The following is a 16,124-nucleotide window of genomic DNA, read 5'->3' on the forward strand; positions in this document are numbered from 1 at the left end:
TGAGCTGTCCCTCCACCCTCTCAAGCATGACGTCCCTCTCCGAGGATTGGTCCCGCCTTGGAGCACGTCCATTGTATGTCAGACGAAGCTTCAGAATCCTTGCCTCCAAGAACCAGCCTGGCTTCACCCTCTCCAGGACAAACTTGTTTGTTCTTCTAGCAGTACATGGTATATTCAATACTCTTCTCCAACACCATATTTTCAAAGGCATCAATTCTCCTTCTATCATCCCTCGTCATTGTCCAGCTCTGATACATAACAAGTGATTGCAAAGACCATGGCCTGTCTTTATTTAAATTGACATCCTTGCTTTTTAGCACTTTAAAGATGTCCTTGACAACAGATTTGCCCAATGCAACAAGTCTTTTTTATTTTTCTTTAGTGACAAAAATTTATATTGAGTTACCCACTGGACTCAGTTTAAATTATCCCAATTTCATTGGCAACATCCAAAGCATCATAGCAAGCTGAACATAGGCCTTCTTCTCTCCATCAGGCCTAATCAAGATGTTGACCTTGGACACATCAATGTCACAGAGCTTCTTTACAGTTTGTTTGATTTGGTGCTTGTTGGCCTTGACATCCACAATGAACACAAGTGAGTTATCATCTACCTTCTTCATGACTGACTCAGTGGTCAGGGGAAGCTTGATGATGGCATAGTGGTCAAGCTTGTTTCTCCTGGGGGTGCTCTTCCAGGGGTATTTGGGCTGCCTTTGTGGTCTCAACATCTTAGGCTGCCGGAAGGTTGGTGACATGTGTATCTTCTTTTTTGGTGATTGTGGATGCCCTTTAGGATGGTCTTCTTTGCCTCTAACACCTTTGCTTTGGCTTCAGTTTTGGGAGGGGCAGGGGCTTCCTTCTTCGCTTCCAGTGCACCATCTTCGTAGAAAGGGTCTCTCGTCTTTTGATTTCTTGACTGCTGCTACCATGGCTGCTGACTGTGGATTCAAGTAACATGAAATCTTTGACAACTTCACACTTTTCTCCTTCTATTATTATGTTGCCTGTTTATCCAAGGATGAACATTTTTGTTATTTTGATGTTGAGATGTAATCCGTACTGAAGGCTGTAGTCTTTAATCTTCTCCGGCAAATGCTTCAAGGCTTCTTCATGCAAGCAAGACTGTGTCATCTGCATAATCAGGCTTAGGGGTGGGGAAGAAATGAGCCAATAAGTTTGGATTTCTTTTGGGGGTGATGAAAATGCTCTGGAATGAGACTGTGGGGTGGTTGCACAACTCTGTGAATATACAAAAATCCACTAACTCATACTCTGTAGATTAGATAGTGGATGAGCTACAACTCAGTAAAACTGTTTAAGTACCCAAGTTTATATAAAGCTTGTTTGTTTCAGCATCATTTATGTTGCTAAACAATCCAAACATCCAGCAATAGAGCACACATCTAGCTCCTGCTGACCTTGAACTCTCTGACTAAGTCAGATTTTCGGTGGCAACGCACTTTCAGCTCCAAGAGCTCAAAGTGGATCACTCCTGTCCCTCACAGGCTCAATCACATAGTGCTGGCCAGGGGACCTCTCGTCCACCCTTCTCCTACTCTCCATCTAATGATCTTCCAGAAGGGACGTCCATGACCCCAATCTAAACCAATCAGCACACTGTAACCTCTGGCCACCATGCTTGGTTCAGAGTGGGCACATACCTAAGTGGACCAAGTCAGAGTACATCTAAAATCTCTGGAGGGATGCTAAAGCAGGGACCAGGGAACCAGCTTCCACCTGACACTCATCCAGGGGCCAAAAGGAAAGCCCTTCAGGCTAAACCACCAGTGAATTACCACAAAGCTGGAGATGAGCAAACTGACGTCTAATCTGAACACGGATTAGCCCTTGCCTGAAGCCACTTCTCGGCTGTTTGTTCATGAGCCTCTTATTCTGTTTAAGGAAGTCTGGGCTGGATTTTCTGTCACTTACAACCAGGGAATTCCTTCTGTGATCCATGACACAGCTGTTAAAACACTGCCAAGATGAAAGTTGGACCACGACCTCATCCTGGAAGTGGTCTCCCTAGTCCTCCCCTCTGGGGCTCTGCACACACCCCCACCCACAAAGTCACACATGGACACGGGCACCTCACGGCACTGGGTGGACTTTTATTTTAAAGTCAAAGGCACAGCCTGGAGAGGCTGAAGCAGAGACAGACACGAAGGCCCAGCCCAGACCCCCGAGGCTCTGCCCCTCAGCCATGGGCAGCTGTGCCTGAGGGGAAGGATGGGTGAGAAGGGAGCCTCCCTTTTAGGGGGTCCCTGCCTCTTGCCTTAGCCCCAGCAGGGAAGAAGCAGGTGACCTAAAGCGAAGCACAAGTGCTTCGGGTCCCCAGGGTCTCTCCTTCAATCCCTCAACACAGGTCTTTGGTGGATGGCATTGCACAAACAGTCCGTAAAGTGACAGCTTGGGGGACCCCCCCCAGGAGTAGAGTCACAGGGAAGGAGCCCCATTACTCCTCGTGGCAGTTCAGTGCTTAGAAATGCGGGAGGGACCCTTCCCTGCAGGCCTATAGGGGAGGGCTCACAGACGTGCCCACTCCCTGCCAGGACCCCTCCTTCCCTGCATCTCTATCTACATTGTAAGACATAAAAAATTCTCTGCTTATAAAAATACTTCTGCTCTGTCAGGGAGCAAGGGCAAAGGAGAGGCCAGGACAGCGCCTGGGGACCACGGCAGAGCCGCTAGTTTAGACCTGGAGCCGGGGAGCCGGGCTCCCAGGCCACAGATCCTAGAAGGAAAGGGGGTCACAGTGGCGAGGGCTAGGAGGGAGGCAGGGGGCCATTGGTGCGGCGCTGCGGCCCCTTGCTGGCGGGGGCCCGTCCAGGGGCTGTGGGCGCAGGGGAGCCCCGGCGGGAGGCGGTCGCGCTCCGCAGCTTCTGCTTGCGCCGCTTGGCCAGGGGCGCGTTCTCCACGCTCTTCAGGAAGAAGCCCTCGCGCTTGCCGCGGTTGAATGCCTAGCAGAAGGCAGAGGATAAGTCCCTGGGGCCTGACCGGCTCCCACATCCTGGCTGGGCCTCAGATCCTGGCACCCCCTTTGTCTCATCAAGTCAAGGCCAATTCATCTTCGACTCCCAAGTTTGGGGCCCAGGCCCGCCAGAGGCGCCGCCTCCGAGCTCTGTCCCCGGCCCCACGTCCACCCGGCCAAGGCTCGCCCTCACCATGAAGGTGGCATTGAGCCCGGAGCGCACAGCGGGTCCCGAGGACTCCAACACATCGGGTGTCCGCAGTGGGGGCGAGGAGCGCGCGCTGCCGTCCTGCAGCCACGAGCTGGCCCGCAGCTCCTCGAGCTTCAGCCGCTTGGCAGGGTCCACGGTCAGGAGCCCTGGAGTAGGGCCGGGAGAGGTTAAGGAGGTGCCCCTGAGAGGCTCCAACAACCCCGCACACTGCTGCCCAACCCAATCCACAGCCAAGAAACCAGGACGCATGGCCTTGCGGAGCTCAGGCTGAATTCCACGGCCTCTCCCTTCCCAACCACGCGGCCCAAGCCCTCCAGCTCCGCACCTCGAACCAGCTCCTTGGCTTCCTCCGACACCCCCTGCCAGGCCTCCCCATCCAGGGAGAAGCGGCCCTCGCGGATCTTGCACATGATCTCAGCCGCCTGGCTCTGCCCGCCCTGGCCTGAGGTCCCCTGGAAGGGGACTTGTCCTGACAGCATCATGTACTACAAGAGATGTGGGGAAAGTGTGAATGCCAGGCAGAAGGGCGAGGCAGGACAGCAAGCTGACCCTTCGGCCTACCCTCGCGGTTAAAGTGATTTCTGATGTCCACGCGTGATTACGCCTGGCCTCTAACTCCCGCACACAGGGAGGCCCCACATCCCACCACCAAAAGGCACCCTGCCTCTGGTTTAGGATGAGCCTTGACAATTAAGCCTGGCACCTCGACCAACATACTCCCTGCCTCGGACCACCCTGCACCGAGATGCCCGGCCCTTGCATCAAAGAGACTCTTGACCAGTGTCTGGTGACCCTGCACTCACTTAGCCCCCCCCCACACACACACACACCGCCCCACCACATACCAAAATGACGCCGAGGCTCCAGAGATCACAGGACTCGTCGTAGCCCTGCTGTGCTAGAAGCTCGGGGGCGGCGTACTGCAGCGTGAAGCAGGGCGTCTGCATGGGCCTGGTGGGGCTCTGCGGCCGAAGCCGCGCGAAGCCGAAGTCGATGATCTTCACCTGAGCGCCCAGCGTCTCATCCGCGTACAGGATGTTCTGTATGGCAGGGCGCGCAGTCAGGTGTGCAGGGACTGCCCCGAGGATGAGCCCCGAAGCCCCGCCCCATACCCCCAGGGCGTGACACGAAACCACGCCTATTACTTTAAGCCCCGTCCCCGCCCCCAGGACACGCCCCTGAGACTAGGTCAACAGACCTATCCCGAAGCCCCGCCCCCAAACTAGCACGTCCCTTAAGCCCCACGCCCCCGCCGCAAGGACGTGCCCCGGAAGCTCCACCCCACTGCAGGACTAATCCCTCAAAGCCCCGCCTCCACCGTAGGACACGCCCCTAGTCTCCACCCTCGCCCCGCCCACCTCAGGCTTCAGGTCGCGGTGCACCACACCCGCCTCCTCGTGCATGAAGCTCACAGCCGACACGAGGCTGCGCAGGATCTGGCTCGCCTCCGACTCGCTGAAGTGCCTCTTCTTACGGATGTGCTCCAGCAGCTCCCCGCCCCGCAACAGCTCCAGGACCAGGTAGGTGTGCAGCTGCGGGAGGTGCCGTGACCACCGTCACCATGCAAGGATCCAGGCTGAGCCCCACCCACTACCCAAAATCCGATCACCGGCCAAGTCCTACCGGCCAATCAGGGGGAGAAACAGCTAGGCCACGCCACGACATCCTTATTAGCATTCATCTAGACTCCGCCTACTAATCAGGCCCCACCCACCAATCAGGCCCTCCCTTCTGGTCGGCCCCGCCCCCTGTCCCTAATTCCACGTCAAAGACCATTCTTGAGCCACACCTGAGACCGCAGGTAAGTTTTCCAAGCCTCGCCCCTTTAATCAAATTCAAGCCTCACTCCTATCAAATGCTACCCAACATCCTTCCTCAGCCCCATCTTCCAATCCTCAGCCCCCCCTTTCTTCCCCCCCTATCTTATCTCCTCTGCCTCCCACTCCCTCTGACTCCACTTACCAATCAATCCTCAAGCCCAGCCTCCTGCCTGCCTGGCCCGCCCCCCCCCCCACGTACCGCCTCTTTTTCCCCACTTGCACGCAGCCCCAGTGAGGCGTCACCTGGTCCTGATGCACCTCGTGCAGCTTCACCACATTAGGGTGCGACTGGCACAGCCGCAGGGCAGTCACTTCGCGCTGCGTGTTCGCCTCCAGCCTAGAGGGTAGAACAGAGGACTGTCAGGGCCCAGGCCCCTGACCCGCCCTCCAGGACCCCATTCAAGATCCCTGCCACCCAGCCCACCTTCGGCTGAGGATCTTGACTGCGAACTCCTGGCCACTCTGGCGCTGGCGGCAGCGGCGACACACAGAGAAGCTCCCCTGGCCCAGTGCAGGCTCCCGCAAGTCCAGTTCGTACTGCTGGAAGAAGGGCGAGTCCTGGAGGCAAAGGGTTTATGTTCACCGAGGCCACGCTGCAGGCACCTACTGGAGCCAGGCCAGATTCCCCCGGAGCCCAGCCCCACCCCCACCCCCACCGCAGCCCAGCCCACCTGCATCATGGCGCTCCTGGCCACAGCCGCCCGGCCTGGCCTGTCTCCTGAGCCAGGAGCTTCCAGCACGTCGGTCATCACAGCGTTGTTGTGGTCAAACAGGATAGATGGTGCCACAAAGGAGTATCCCTGGAGGAGAGGGGGCAGCGTGGGTGGAGAGCTGGGGACTGGGGTGCAGGTAGGGTCACACAGGAATGTTGAGCACATTTTACTCTACCTGATTTTTCAAGAACGTAGCCCCATGGCAGCTTCCCACCGGACTGCCCTCCCACTTTTCTCAACACAGCACCCTGCAAACACCAAGGGCTGCATCTGGACCAGCTTGGAAGCCCAGGGAACAGGGACTGGATGTGTGGGAATCTAAGACCAGCTAGCTTCTCTTACAAAATCTGCCCCCACCTGCTGTGGAGAAGACAAAACCCCTGCCTTGCCTTCACATCAGCTGTAAGAAGGATTGTTGAGGAACTGCAGAGAGAGCGAGCCTTCTGAGGACCCCTTCCTGAGGACCCATGTCCTGGCCACTTCAGAGACTTGCAAGGGTTACTTTAATTATGTGTTGTTTTCTCAACGAGCATGTGAGCACCAGGATGTGAGCTCCATGGAAGCAAAATTTTGTTTGGTTGGTTCATTCACCTGGCATACTACAGGCCCTCAATACACCGATTTTAATCATTAAGAGACATAACCTAAGTAACCATGAGTTCACAAGAAAGAACTTTCTCCTCAAGGACTTTCACCAAAGAACTACTTGACTGATGACTCGAACCACCAACTCCACTCCCCTGAGGCCAGAAGCACTAGATGGTGCCTGGCCTCCACACCATCTCTGATCACAACTACTATAGAAGATCCTGAACTGCGGGAATAGAGAATAAAAGTCAAAATCATAACATTTTTTTAAAAAGACCAGACTTCCTGCCCTGATAAAGAATGTGGCCCTCGACACCCTTCAGGCTGGGGAATCCACCCCAGGAGGTCAGCCTTCAGCCAACAGACAGGCTTAGAAAATGAAGATCACACCAAGAGGAAGGTACTCCTCTATGTAGTTAACCATAAGAGGCCAAGGGCAGCAGGGGCCCCGCAGACAAAACTCATCCGGCAGGACAAAAATAAACAAACAAATGCAGGAAGTGGCAGGAAAGAAGGTCAAGTGGAAACATGGAACCCAGAGAAGGTGTGTGGACAGTCTTGTTACCTTGAGGGAATTGAACTGACCTCATAATACAAAATGCACATAAGCTCATGAATCCAAATTGTTCTGTAAACCTTCACTTAAACTATAATAAAAAGTCAGAAAGAGAGAAAAAGAACACTTTCTCATTAAGACTGTGATGCTTAGTGCAACGATGAATGAATAAAAACCCAAAATCTCTGAAAATTGTTCATTAAAATTAATAAAATTTAATAATAAAAAAATTTTAAAAGGTTGGCAGCAAGATAACAATCACTCAGTCAAAACAGTTTCCAAAGAGATGTGCTCATAGGAACTTCAACCTTAAGCCTCCCATGTTAAGCCAATGTTACCAAAGCTTTCAGTCTTGTCAATTATGGCTATCCTCTAGTCTTCCAATAAACTTAGGCAAAGGATCTTAAAAAAAAAAGAGGGGGGAAAAAAAAGACTGTGATGCTAGAAATGAAAGCCACCCAGCGAGCTGTCACTTCTGGGAACTTCATAAAGGGAACAGACAAATCCATTCTGGATATTGGTCTACCCTTGTTTAATACTCACGGAGCATTTCCTACAGGCGGGGCCATACCCTGAACATTAAACACAAAGTCCCCACCTAGGAACTTCCTGACTCAGTCAGCCTGTCAGGGTTCAGTGTGCTAAATGCTGGGAAGGAGGTGCCTTCTGCAAAGGTCTGAAGCATGAGAGAAGGGGCACCCCGTGGGCCAGGTTAATCATGGAAGGCTTCCTACAGGCAGCAGCTCTGGACACCAGGCCTGAAAGGTGAGCCAGAACTGCAGGTGGCAGGAACAGCATGTGCAAAGGCACAGAGGAACTTCAGCGCTGCTGCAGCATCCAGTGAGATATTGTTGAGCACCCAGACTACAGCTCTGAGCAAGGATTACCTCATGCAGGGTCTCGAATGCTGAGCAAAGAACTTGTCCAGCAGGCCTGGGCTTCTCCCCCCAGAGGAGGAAATGTGAGAGGGTGTGCCGCCAGGTGTTCAAAGTCACGGTGCAAACCTGGCTCCTCTTAATTATCTGCTTAAGCAAGTCAAAATGCAAACTCACTGCCTCCAACTCAGGTCTGACTCATTCTGACTTTCCAGCAGGGTTCAGAGATCATAAATCCCAAGGAGAGGAGACTTTCTCTCAGAGCTACTGGTGAATTCGAACTGCCCTCGACTCACAGAGGGAAACATCGATAGTTCTGTAACAGTGTTCAGAACTTTTGTTCATAGGGTCGTACTCAACTCAATGGCATTAACAACAGACTCACAGTGCAACTTGCCACAGACTATACCATCACTGTGCTGCCAAAGTCTCTATGGGAAAGCTTGGGAGGCAGAGCCGGGCGGCAGAGTTGCTGGCTGCAGCCACCCCAACTAGAGTCACTCAGCTGTCGAGGGGAGACGGGAGAGGATGGAGGCAGAAGGGGCCAGGGCTGCAAAAAGGTTTGCTATGTGGACATCAGGAAGAAACAGGATTAGGATGTGCCCTCGTGGGGTTGTAGTTAAGTGCTCAGCAGTTCGAATCCACCAGCTGTTCTGTGGGAGTAAGATGTGGCATCTACGTCTGTTAAGATTATAGTCTTGGCAACCCCCTGGGGCAGTTCTGCGTTGTCACATGGGGTTGCTATTAATTAGAAGCTACTTCACTCAATGGTATTCAAAGATAATAACAAGCATAAAGAGGGGTCTTTATATTTTTTTTTAAAAAAGAAGAATAATAAGGAAACCTTGGTGCCAAAGTGGTTAAGTGCTTGGTTGCTTTCTAACCAGGTTCAAACCCACCAGCTATTCCACAAGAGAAAAATATGGCACTAGGTTCCCATAAATACTACCACAATGGAAACTCAACAGGGCAGTCTGTTCTGCCCTCTGGGGCCTTTATGAGTCAGAATCGGTCAACAGCAGCGAGTTACTTGAGCAATGTGATCCTGAGCCAAACGTGGAGCTAACAAGGAGGCGGGGAGACACTGAGACCCCGTCCAGGCACGGGGCCTGTACAGTGGTCACAGGTCCAGCCAGAGTCTCCCCTGCACCTGGCTCCATGCACTCCCACTCACCTGGAAGACGCGAGGGTCCCCGGGTGGAGGGCTGCCAGAAGGCGAGTAGACAGGCTCCAGCCGGGTAAATTCCTCTGCAAAGTTGCCCACATCCAGCTCCGAGCGGATCTGGGGCCGGAATGGGGCTGGAATCTTCCTGGCAGCCAGAGCAGCCCAGTCCAGACCCTGGAAAAAAAGAGTCAGAGATCGGGGTTAAAGGAACTGGGCTCAAGCTGCCCTCACCTGGGGAAGGGTCTGTCTGGGCTCTTCAGCCTCCCCAGCACCCATTCCCCTCTTTCTTGAAAAAACTCTAACTCATTGCCTTCAAGTTGAAACCAACTCCTAGTTGACCCTCCAGCAGGTTTTCAGAGGCTGTAAGTCATATGGGAGGAGACTGCCCTTTTTTCTACAGAACCACTAGTGGATTTGAACTGACAGAGATGCACCATCTTTGGGTTGGTAGGACAGGTCCCTCTGGACTAGGCCACCAGAGCTCTTCCTAGGAGCAGAATCCCTGCTTCCCTTGGAGAATCACTTCCCAATCAACTCTAGAACTTTAAACAGAATTAGTGTGAAAAATAAATTTCTCTTTCCCATATGACTTAAAACTGGGAGATGTGAGCCTGGAACTGCAGGGGGACCCTCAGGGGATCATGATGAGGCCTGTAAAGAAAAGCAGAACCAAGAGAAAAAAAGATCACTACGGACACAATTTGAGCACCTTGATACAGCCTTGCCTGAGGTCAGGCCCGTTCCTTGGACTTTTATGCCCTTTTATGTTTAAGTCATCATGGCAGGGCCTGTTCACTGCGAGTCCAGTATCCATCCATCCTCGTCTTCATTTGTGCTGTAATCCCAATTTCATTCCAAAACCTCAAACTCACTGCTGTGGAGTCAGAACCGACATAGAGCAGAGCCTCCAGCAAGTTTTCAGCAGCTATAAATCACACAGGAGGAGATTGCCCATCTTTCCTTCCTGAAACCATTGATGGACTCAGAAGCACAGCCTTTGGCAGCACAACACTCTGTGGACTAACCACCAGCATGCCCTAATTTCATTCCAAGCAGCAATACACACAACTAAAGGCATATTTTATAAACTTCCTTGCAATAAGAGTTAACAATAACTTATAAACAAAAATTGTGAGGTAAACTACCAGACCCTCAAAAGGGAGACAGCAAGCACTTTTCTTGCCCTTCTAAATCCTTCTTCTTTCCTGTCTGGAAAGCAGCCTAGATGGCAAGAGCTTCAGCAGCTGTTGTGCGCCATGAGGCAACCCTGGGGAGGTAGCTTCCATACTAAGAATGAAGAAGCACAAGGAAAAAAGATTGTGGATTCCTGACAGTACAGCAGCCCTAGCCACCAACCTCCATACTTTACATGAAAAGGGGGAACCAAAAACCTCTTTTGTTTAGGCCTCTGTTCATTCCAGCCTCCATTAAAATATAGTCCCACAGATCTCATGGTTTTTACTTAGGCATTCTGTCACTTAAAGTCACGAAGACTGAGCCCAGCTGAAAGATCCCAGTGCTTCCTCCAGGGATCTCAGCATCCCTGTCTCAACAAGACAGACTGACACAGCAACTGTAACAATGGGTTTGTGCCTGTCAGAGACGGTGACAATGGCACAGGATAGGGCAAAGTTCAGCTCTGTTGTTCACAGGGTCGCTATGAGTCATTATTAACCATGGCACCTAACAACAGCATCTCCAAAGAAAATAAGGGAGCAGCCCTTTCCAGTAGGAGGCTGTGAAGGCCTCTCTCATGGGCAGGTCCACCTGCTCCCAGCACTCAGCCCAGCGCCTGGCACGCACTCGGGCTGGATTTGAGGAACTCATGGAAGGAAAATGACATTTCTCAACCACTTCCCCCCTGCAAAGGGACATTTTCACCACACAGATTTAGATTTCTGTCAGAAAACAAATGTCCCGCAGTCCTTCTGAGTGGTACTTGCTGGGGAGACTCAAGGAAGCCGAGTTTAGACAGCAGGTCAGGATGCCTGTTGGTAGGTCCATCCTGACTCCTCTTGACCCCATACTCAGCAGAATAAAGCTGCTCGATCCTGCCCCAGCCTCACATCTCTGTACTGTGCCCCTCTATCTCATCAAGGATCTCTCTCTCTCACTGGCTCACTCCTTTTCCAAGCATGACAGCCTTCTCCAGGGAATGACCCCTCCTCACAACACGCCCAAAGCGAACTTCTTCCAAGACAGATTTTTTTTCATCTTTCTGGCAGCATCACAATTCAAAGGCATTACTTCTGCCCCAGCTTTCCTTATTCGTTGTCCAGTGTTCACATGCATATATGTGATGCCTTCAGTCAGGCACACCTTAGTCTTCAAAGTGACACCGTTGTCGTGTGCCGTTGAATCAGAATCTACTCATAGCTGACCCTCCAGCAGGTTTTCAGAGGCGGTAAATCACAGGGGAGGAGCTTGCTCATCCTTCTCCCATGGAGCAGCTGGTGGATTCAAACCATGAGCCTTTGGGATTGCAGCACCTTAGCAGTAGGCCAACAGAGCGCCCTTCAAAGTGACGTGCTGTTAGATTAGATACTGATGAGTCGAGTATGACTCACAGCGACCCTAGGAACAACAGATCTGAACCCTGCCCTATCCTGTGCCAGCCTCACAATCTCCGACACACTCAAGTCCAAGTGGCATAGTGGCCCATTAAGAAAATCCAATCCAGGGGAGCTCTGGTGGCCTAGTGGCAAAGAGCTGCAACTACAATCCCAGAGGAACACGGTTCGAATCCACCAGATGCTCTGCCGGGAAAGGAGGGACAATCTCCTCCTGTACCAGTCAGATCTGATTTGACGGTACACTCACACAAAAATAAAAAATAAAAAAATTTAAAAAAAAATCCAAACCCACTTCCATCCAGTCGATTTGGACTACAGCTGCCCTTGTGTTAGAGCGAGCTGTTTCACAGAGTGCCCTGAGCTGTGACCTTTATGGAAGGAAGATTGCCCCTCCACCCGGGGACCTAATCAATGACCATAACTGGGTGCCTTTGTGACCCTATCAAACAAGTGGCAGACAGAAGAATGCCATAGTTAAGAATGCAGGTCTTCCAGCCCTGAGACCTGAATCCGATCTCCATCACTTCCTCGCTGAGGGAGTTTGGGCCAATTACATAACCTCTCTGAACCTCAGCTTCCTTAGCTGTAAGGGTGGGGAGGGTCAAGGTGGTTCACAAGAGCTCCCTGCCCCACAGGTCAGCGGGAATGGTGCTGGCTGCATACAACACACAGGAAAGTATGGTCTCGCTGACCCGCCGTTCTCCCAGAGTCAACTCCAGCTTCAGCCTGGGGGGCAGAGTAGAACTGTCCAAAGGGTTTCCATGGCTACCAGTCTTTATGCACACAAGCAGCTGCTGGGTTCCAACCGGCACGCTTTTAGTTAGCAGCCAGATCCTTTAACTGCTCCATCACCAAGGCTCCTCTTTAACCTCCCAGGAGGCACAACCCACTCTGCACTGTCCTCACACACTGACCCGTCACACTGCATCCTAACATTTGGGAGAAGCCCCAACTTACACACACTTGCTCTCCGGGAGGTGGTCTGGGTGAAGGGACATGGACCAAGCTCAGACCTACTTCTAAGAGCCCCCCCCCCAAGCCAGAGCAGCAGCTGGGCCTAGATGGCCAGAGCAGGGAGGTATGGGAGCGTAAATCTGGAGCCTCACCTGGAAGAAGGGGTGGTTCTTGACTTCCTGCGCCCCCTGTGGCCCCGCGCCCAATCGTTTCTTGGGGTCTTTACAGAGCAGCCTCCGCAGCAGGTCCTGCGCCACAGGCCCGATCCGGGGAGGGAAGGGAGGGGAGCACTTCAGGATCCGTCTGAGAGGATTGGGGGGGCGTCAGGGGCCGCGAGCCCCCCCCCAAGCCCTGCCCAGGCAGGCCCCTGGCCCTCAGCCGCCTCCACGTCCAGCCTTCCTCACCGAGACACCTCAGCCTGCGTGTTCCTCTCGCCCTCCAGGGTGAAGGGCGAGGCCCCCGTCAGCAGCTCGAAGAGCAGGATGCCCAGGCTCCACCAGTCCACGGCCTGCCGGGGAGGAGCCGATGAGCATCTGCGCTGCCCCCAGCATGCCCACCACCCGCTCCACTGCCGGCCCACCTTGCCATGCCCCGACTTGCTGCGGATGATCTCGGGGGCCATGTACTCGATGGTGCCACAGAACGAAAAGGTCCGTTCTTTCTGAGAAGGGAGAGACACATTTAAACAACCACGGCCTTGCCCATGGCCCAGCATCCAGAGTGAGGACTTGGAGAGGGGAAGCAGCGCATCCAGAAGGCAGGGTCTGGGTCCATTCACCTCTGCACCCGGACTCGCAGAGCCGGGGGGAGTAGGAAGAACGAAAGGAGAGGGTGAATGGGGACCAGGTGGGCCTGCCTCACCTCCTCCGTCAGGAATTCTTTGCTCAGCCCAAAGTCCGTGAGGACAATGTGGCCTTCGGAATCCAACAGCACATTCTCCAGCTTCAGGTCCCGGTAGATGATGCCCAGCTGGCAGGACAAGAGGGACACTGAGCTTCCTCCTCAGACATTCCCCAGATCCAGCCTCCAGAGGCTGCCATCCTCCTTAAGGCCCCCCAAAGCTGACCCCCTCCAGCCAGGTCCCTGCTCAGGACAAGAAGACCCTCCGAGAGGAGGTGACTCAGCATGCGGAGGGGCCCCACCAAGAGCGGATGCATTCTAAGGAATGAGGGTGGGAAAGCGGGCCCCAGGAGGGCTCCCCATGGGAGCAGCCCAGGGCCCACAGGAGGAGAGTCTAGTGACGAGCCCAAAGGAGCCCTTGCAGGCGAAGCTTGAGGTCTGTGTTTGAGGAAGTTCTGTGAGAGGCAGCCCCCAGCTCCTGAGCAAGGAAAGCCCCTAACAGGGACACCAGGGGAGGACGCCCCTTTCTTCCACACAAGGCTTCCTCCCAGGAGGCCTGTGAAGCGCCCACCGAAGCCACTAAGCTCCCATGAGGCCCAGGAAGAGTCCCAAGGCCACCTTTTCAGGAAGCCCCTTACAAAGCCCAGACCTGTCCCCATGGCAACAGCCTTGTGGCCAGGGCCTCCTCGCCCACCTTGTGCAGGTGCTCCAGGGCCAGCGTGATCTCGCCCCCGTACACACGCACCTCGGCCTCCTTGAAGTGCTGGCGCTGGTAGAGGTGGGTGAACATCTCCCCACCGCTCACATAGTCTGGGGGATGGATGGAGTGAGGGTCAGAGAGCACCTGTGGGATGGCCACACCTGCATCCAGCCTCCCAGCGGGAGTCGAGGTGCAGCTGTCCTTACCCAGGATGAGGTGCAGCTTGGCGTCAGTCTGGAAGGCGTAGTGCAGGGTAACCAGGAAGGGCGCCTGGCGCACCAGCTCCAGCACCGACCGCTCCGTGCGCGTGTGCTCCTGTGTCTTGGCGCGCTGCACCAGCGCCGCCTTGCGCAGCACCTTCATGGCATACAGCTTCCCCGCGTCGTGCCCGCCCGCCTTCCGCACCAGGAACACCTTCCCGTAGGCTGTGGGGAGCAGCGAGTGGGTGGAGGGGGGGGCCGTGAGCAGGAGGGTGGTGCAGACTGGCGGGGGCGAGGGTGATACCAACCCGGGAGGGTGTGCAAATCTAGCCTGGGAGCTAGGGGTGCCAGGCAGGTGTGCAAAGAGCTGGAAGAGGTGTAGGGAAAGGTGTGCAAAGCCCAGGAGGGTCCTCTGCAAAGCCAGGGCAGAGGTGTGCAAATCAGGCTGGATAAAAGTGCAACCCCAGGAGGCCTGCAGCGCAGGGTGGGGGCTGGGGGTGTGCAAACCTGTGAACGCAGCTCTCAGAGGTGCGGGAAAGCTGTGCGGGGCAGGGCAGGGGAGTTTGCAAAGCGGAGGAGGAGGAAGGAGGTGAGCTGTGCAGATCACTGGGAGGGGTGGTGGCCCTAGAGCCAGTGGGGGACCTGGGGAAGGGATATGCACCCCCAGGAGCTCAAAGGAGGAATCGAGTCCCTGTGGAACAGCCCGGGGACAGAGCATGCAGACCCAGGCAGGGTGGGGCGGGATGGGCAGGGCAGTTATGCCAGGAAAGGGTGGGGGGCCTTCCCGGTGGCCTGGCCCGGGTCCAGGCTGGTTTGGGGCGTGGAGGCCCAGGGCACCGAGCCCGGGACACCTGCCCAGGGGCCGGGGGTCCTCACCTCCCGTGCCCAGCACCTTGAGCAGCTCGAAGTTCTCCACGCTCACCTTCTCCTCGTGCCCGGTCAGGTTGGCTGTGGGCACCGGGGGCATATCAGCCCAGCCGCCTGTGACCCTCCCAGCCCCAGGCCACAGGCACACCGGCTCCCCACCGCCCTGGCCCCACCTTCGGTGATCCGCAGCTCCACCGCGCAGCCCTCGTCCTCGTCCTCGTCGCCCATGGCGGGCGGGTCGCGGGGCCCGCGCTGCTTGGCTCCAGGCGGCGCCGGTTACATGGCGGCTCTGGCCGGGGCGGGCGCTTCCTGGTGCCGCCTCCGGGCCGAGGAGGCACCGCCTCTCCGTCCCCGCCCTGTGCAGCCTGAGTCAGGCGGCTGGAACGTGACAGTGGGAGGCAGGCGGGGGACAGCCCTGCAGGGGCCAGGCACTTGGGGGCTCCATGCTGCACTCCCCGGGATCTGGGACCCGGTGCCTGGGCCCCGATGAGCTTCAGTCTCCTGGGTGCGCACCCAGGCAGGTCATGGCCTCGGATGCTGGCTGAAGCCAAGGTCCAGGACACTAGGAGGTGGGGGGAGGGCCACAACCGGCACCGCAGAGCTCGCCTCCTGGGGACAGCGAGGGCAGGAGCGCATCTTCCCCTTGCGTCCTCAGCCACCACAGAAAGCCAGGACTTCCATGAAAACCACAGCCCACTGACCCCCACTGTGATCACGCTGATCCCCCCAGAAGGGATGGGCTCCCTGGGTCCCCTGAGGGGGGAGCAGCTCCAGGGCACACAGCACCCCTCACCCAGTACCACTCAGGGTGGCTGGGGTGCTGGGAAGGCAAAGAGGTTGTCAGGGTCCTGGAAGCCACCCAGCCCACAGTCAGTGGGACCAATGTGGCCCTAGTCTGTCATCTCCAGCTTCCTGCTTGCACCCCCAGGTGGCCAGGAAACCCCTTTCTCTTGAGGGTTCACTTCTGCAGAGGAAGTATGGAGGAGAGTAAGGACCCAGCCTGGTCCCTGGACTCTGGCCACCAGGACTTCTTAGTGCCTACAGGGGACGCCAGAGGATGGGAGGGCAGGTGTCCGCCTGGCTCTTTC

General features: G+C 55.2%; 1 protein-coding gene across 4 annotated transcripts; it reads right to left on the minus strand.

Moving 5' to 3' along the window:
- Positions 1-2,523: 2,523 nt before the first annotated feature.
- Positions 2,524-15,350, minus strand: RPS6KA4 (ribosomal protein S6 kinase, 90kDa, polypeptide 4). 4 transcript variants are annotated; one of them, XM_006901486.1, is made up of 17 exons: positions 15,210-15,350; positions 15,046-15,117; positions 14,176-14,394; positions 13,964-14,079; positions 13,291-13,398; positions 13,010-13,090; positions 12,834-12,937; positions 12,582-12,732; positions 8,912-9,076; positions 5,677-5,805; positions 5,430-5,542; positions 5,249-5,342; positions 4,544-4,717; positions 4,031-4,225; positions 3,511-3,670; positions 3,168-3,331; positions 2,524-2,963 (listed from the first exon to the last, which is right to left on the minus strand). In XM_006901486.1, the coding sequence occupies exons 1-17, from the start codon at positions 15,262-15,264 to the stop codon at positions 2,769-2,771; spliced, it is 2,295 nt and encodes a 764-aa protein (XP_006901548.1). In that variant the 5' UTR covers positions 15,265-15,350; the 3' UTR covers positions 2,524-2,768. The 4 variants fall into 4 exon arrangements, with proteins under 4 accessions (XP_006901548.1, XP_006901547.1, XP_006901546.1 ...); XM_006901485.1 differs by having other exon boundaries at positions 5,430-5,545; positions 15,210-15,345; XM_006901484.1 differs by having other exon boundaries at positions 5,430-5,563; positions 15,210-15,345.
- Between the last annotated feature and the right edge of the window lie 774 nt (positions 15,351-16,124).

The sequence above is a fragment of the Elephantulus edwardii genome, unplaced genomic scaffold (assembly GCF_000299155.1).
Source record: "Elephantulus edwardii isolate Elephantulus edwardi_28Jun2011 unplaced genomic scaffold, EleEdw1.0 scaffold00328, whole genome shotgun sequence".
Classification (NCBI taxonomy): Eukaryota; Metazoa; Chordata; class Mammalia; order Macroscelidea; family Macroscelididae; genus Elephantulus; species Elephantulus edwardii.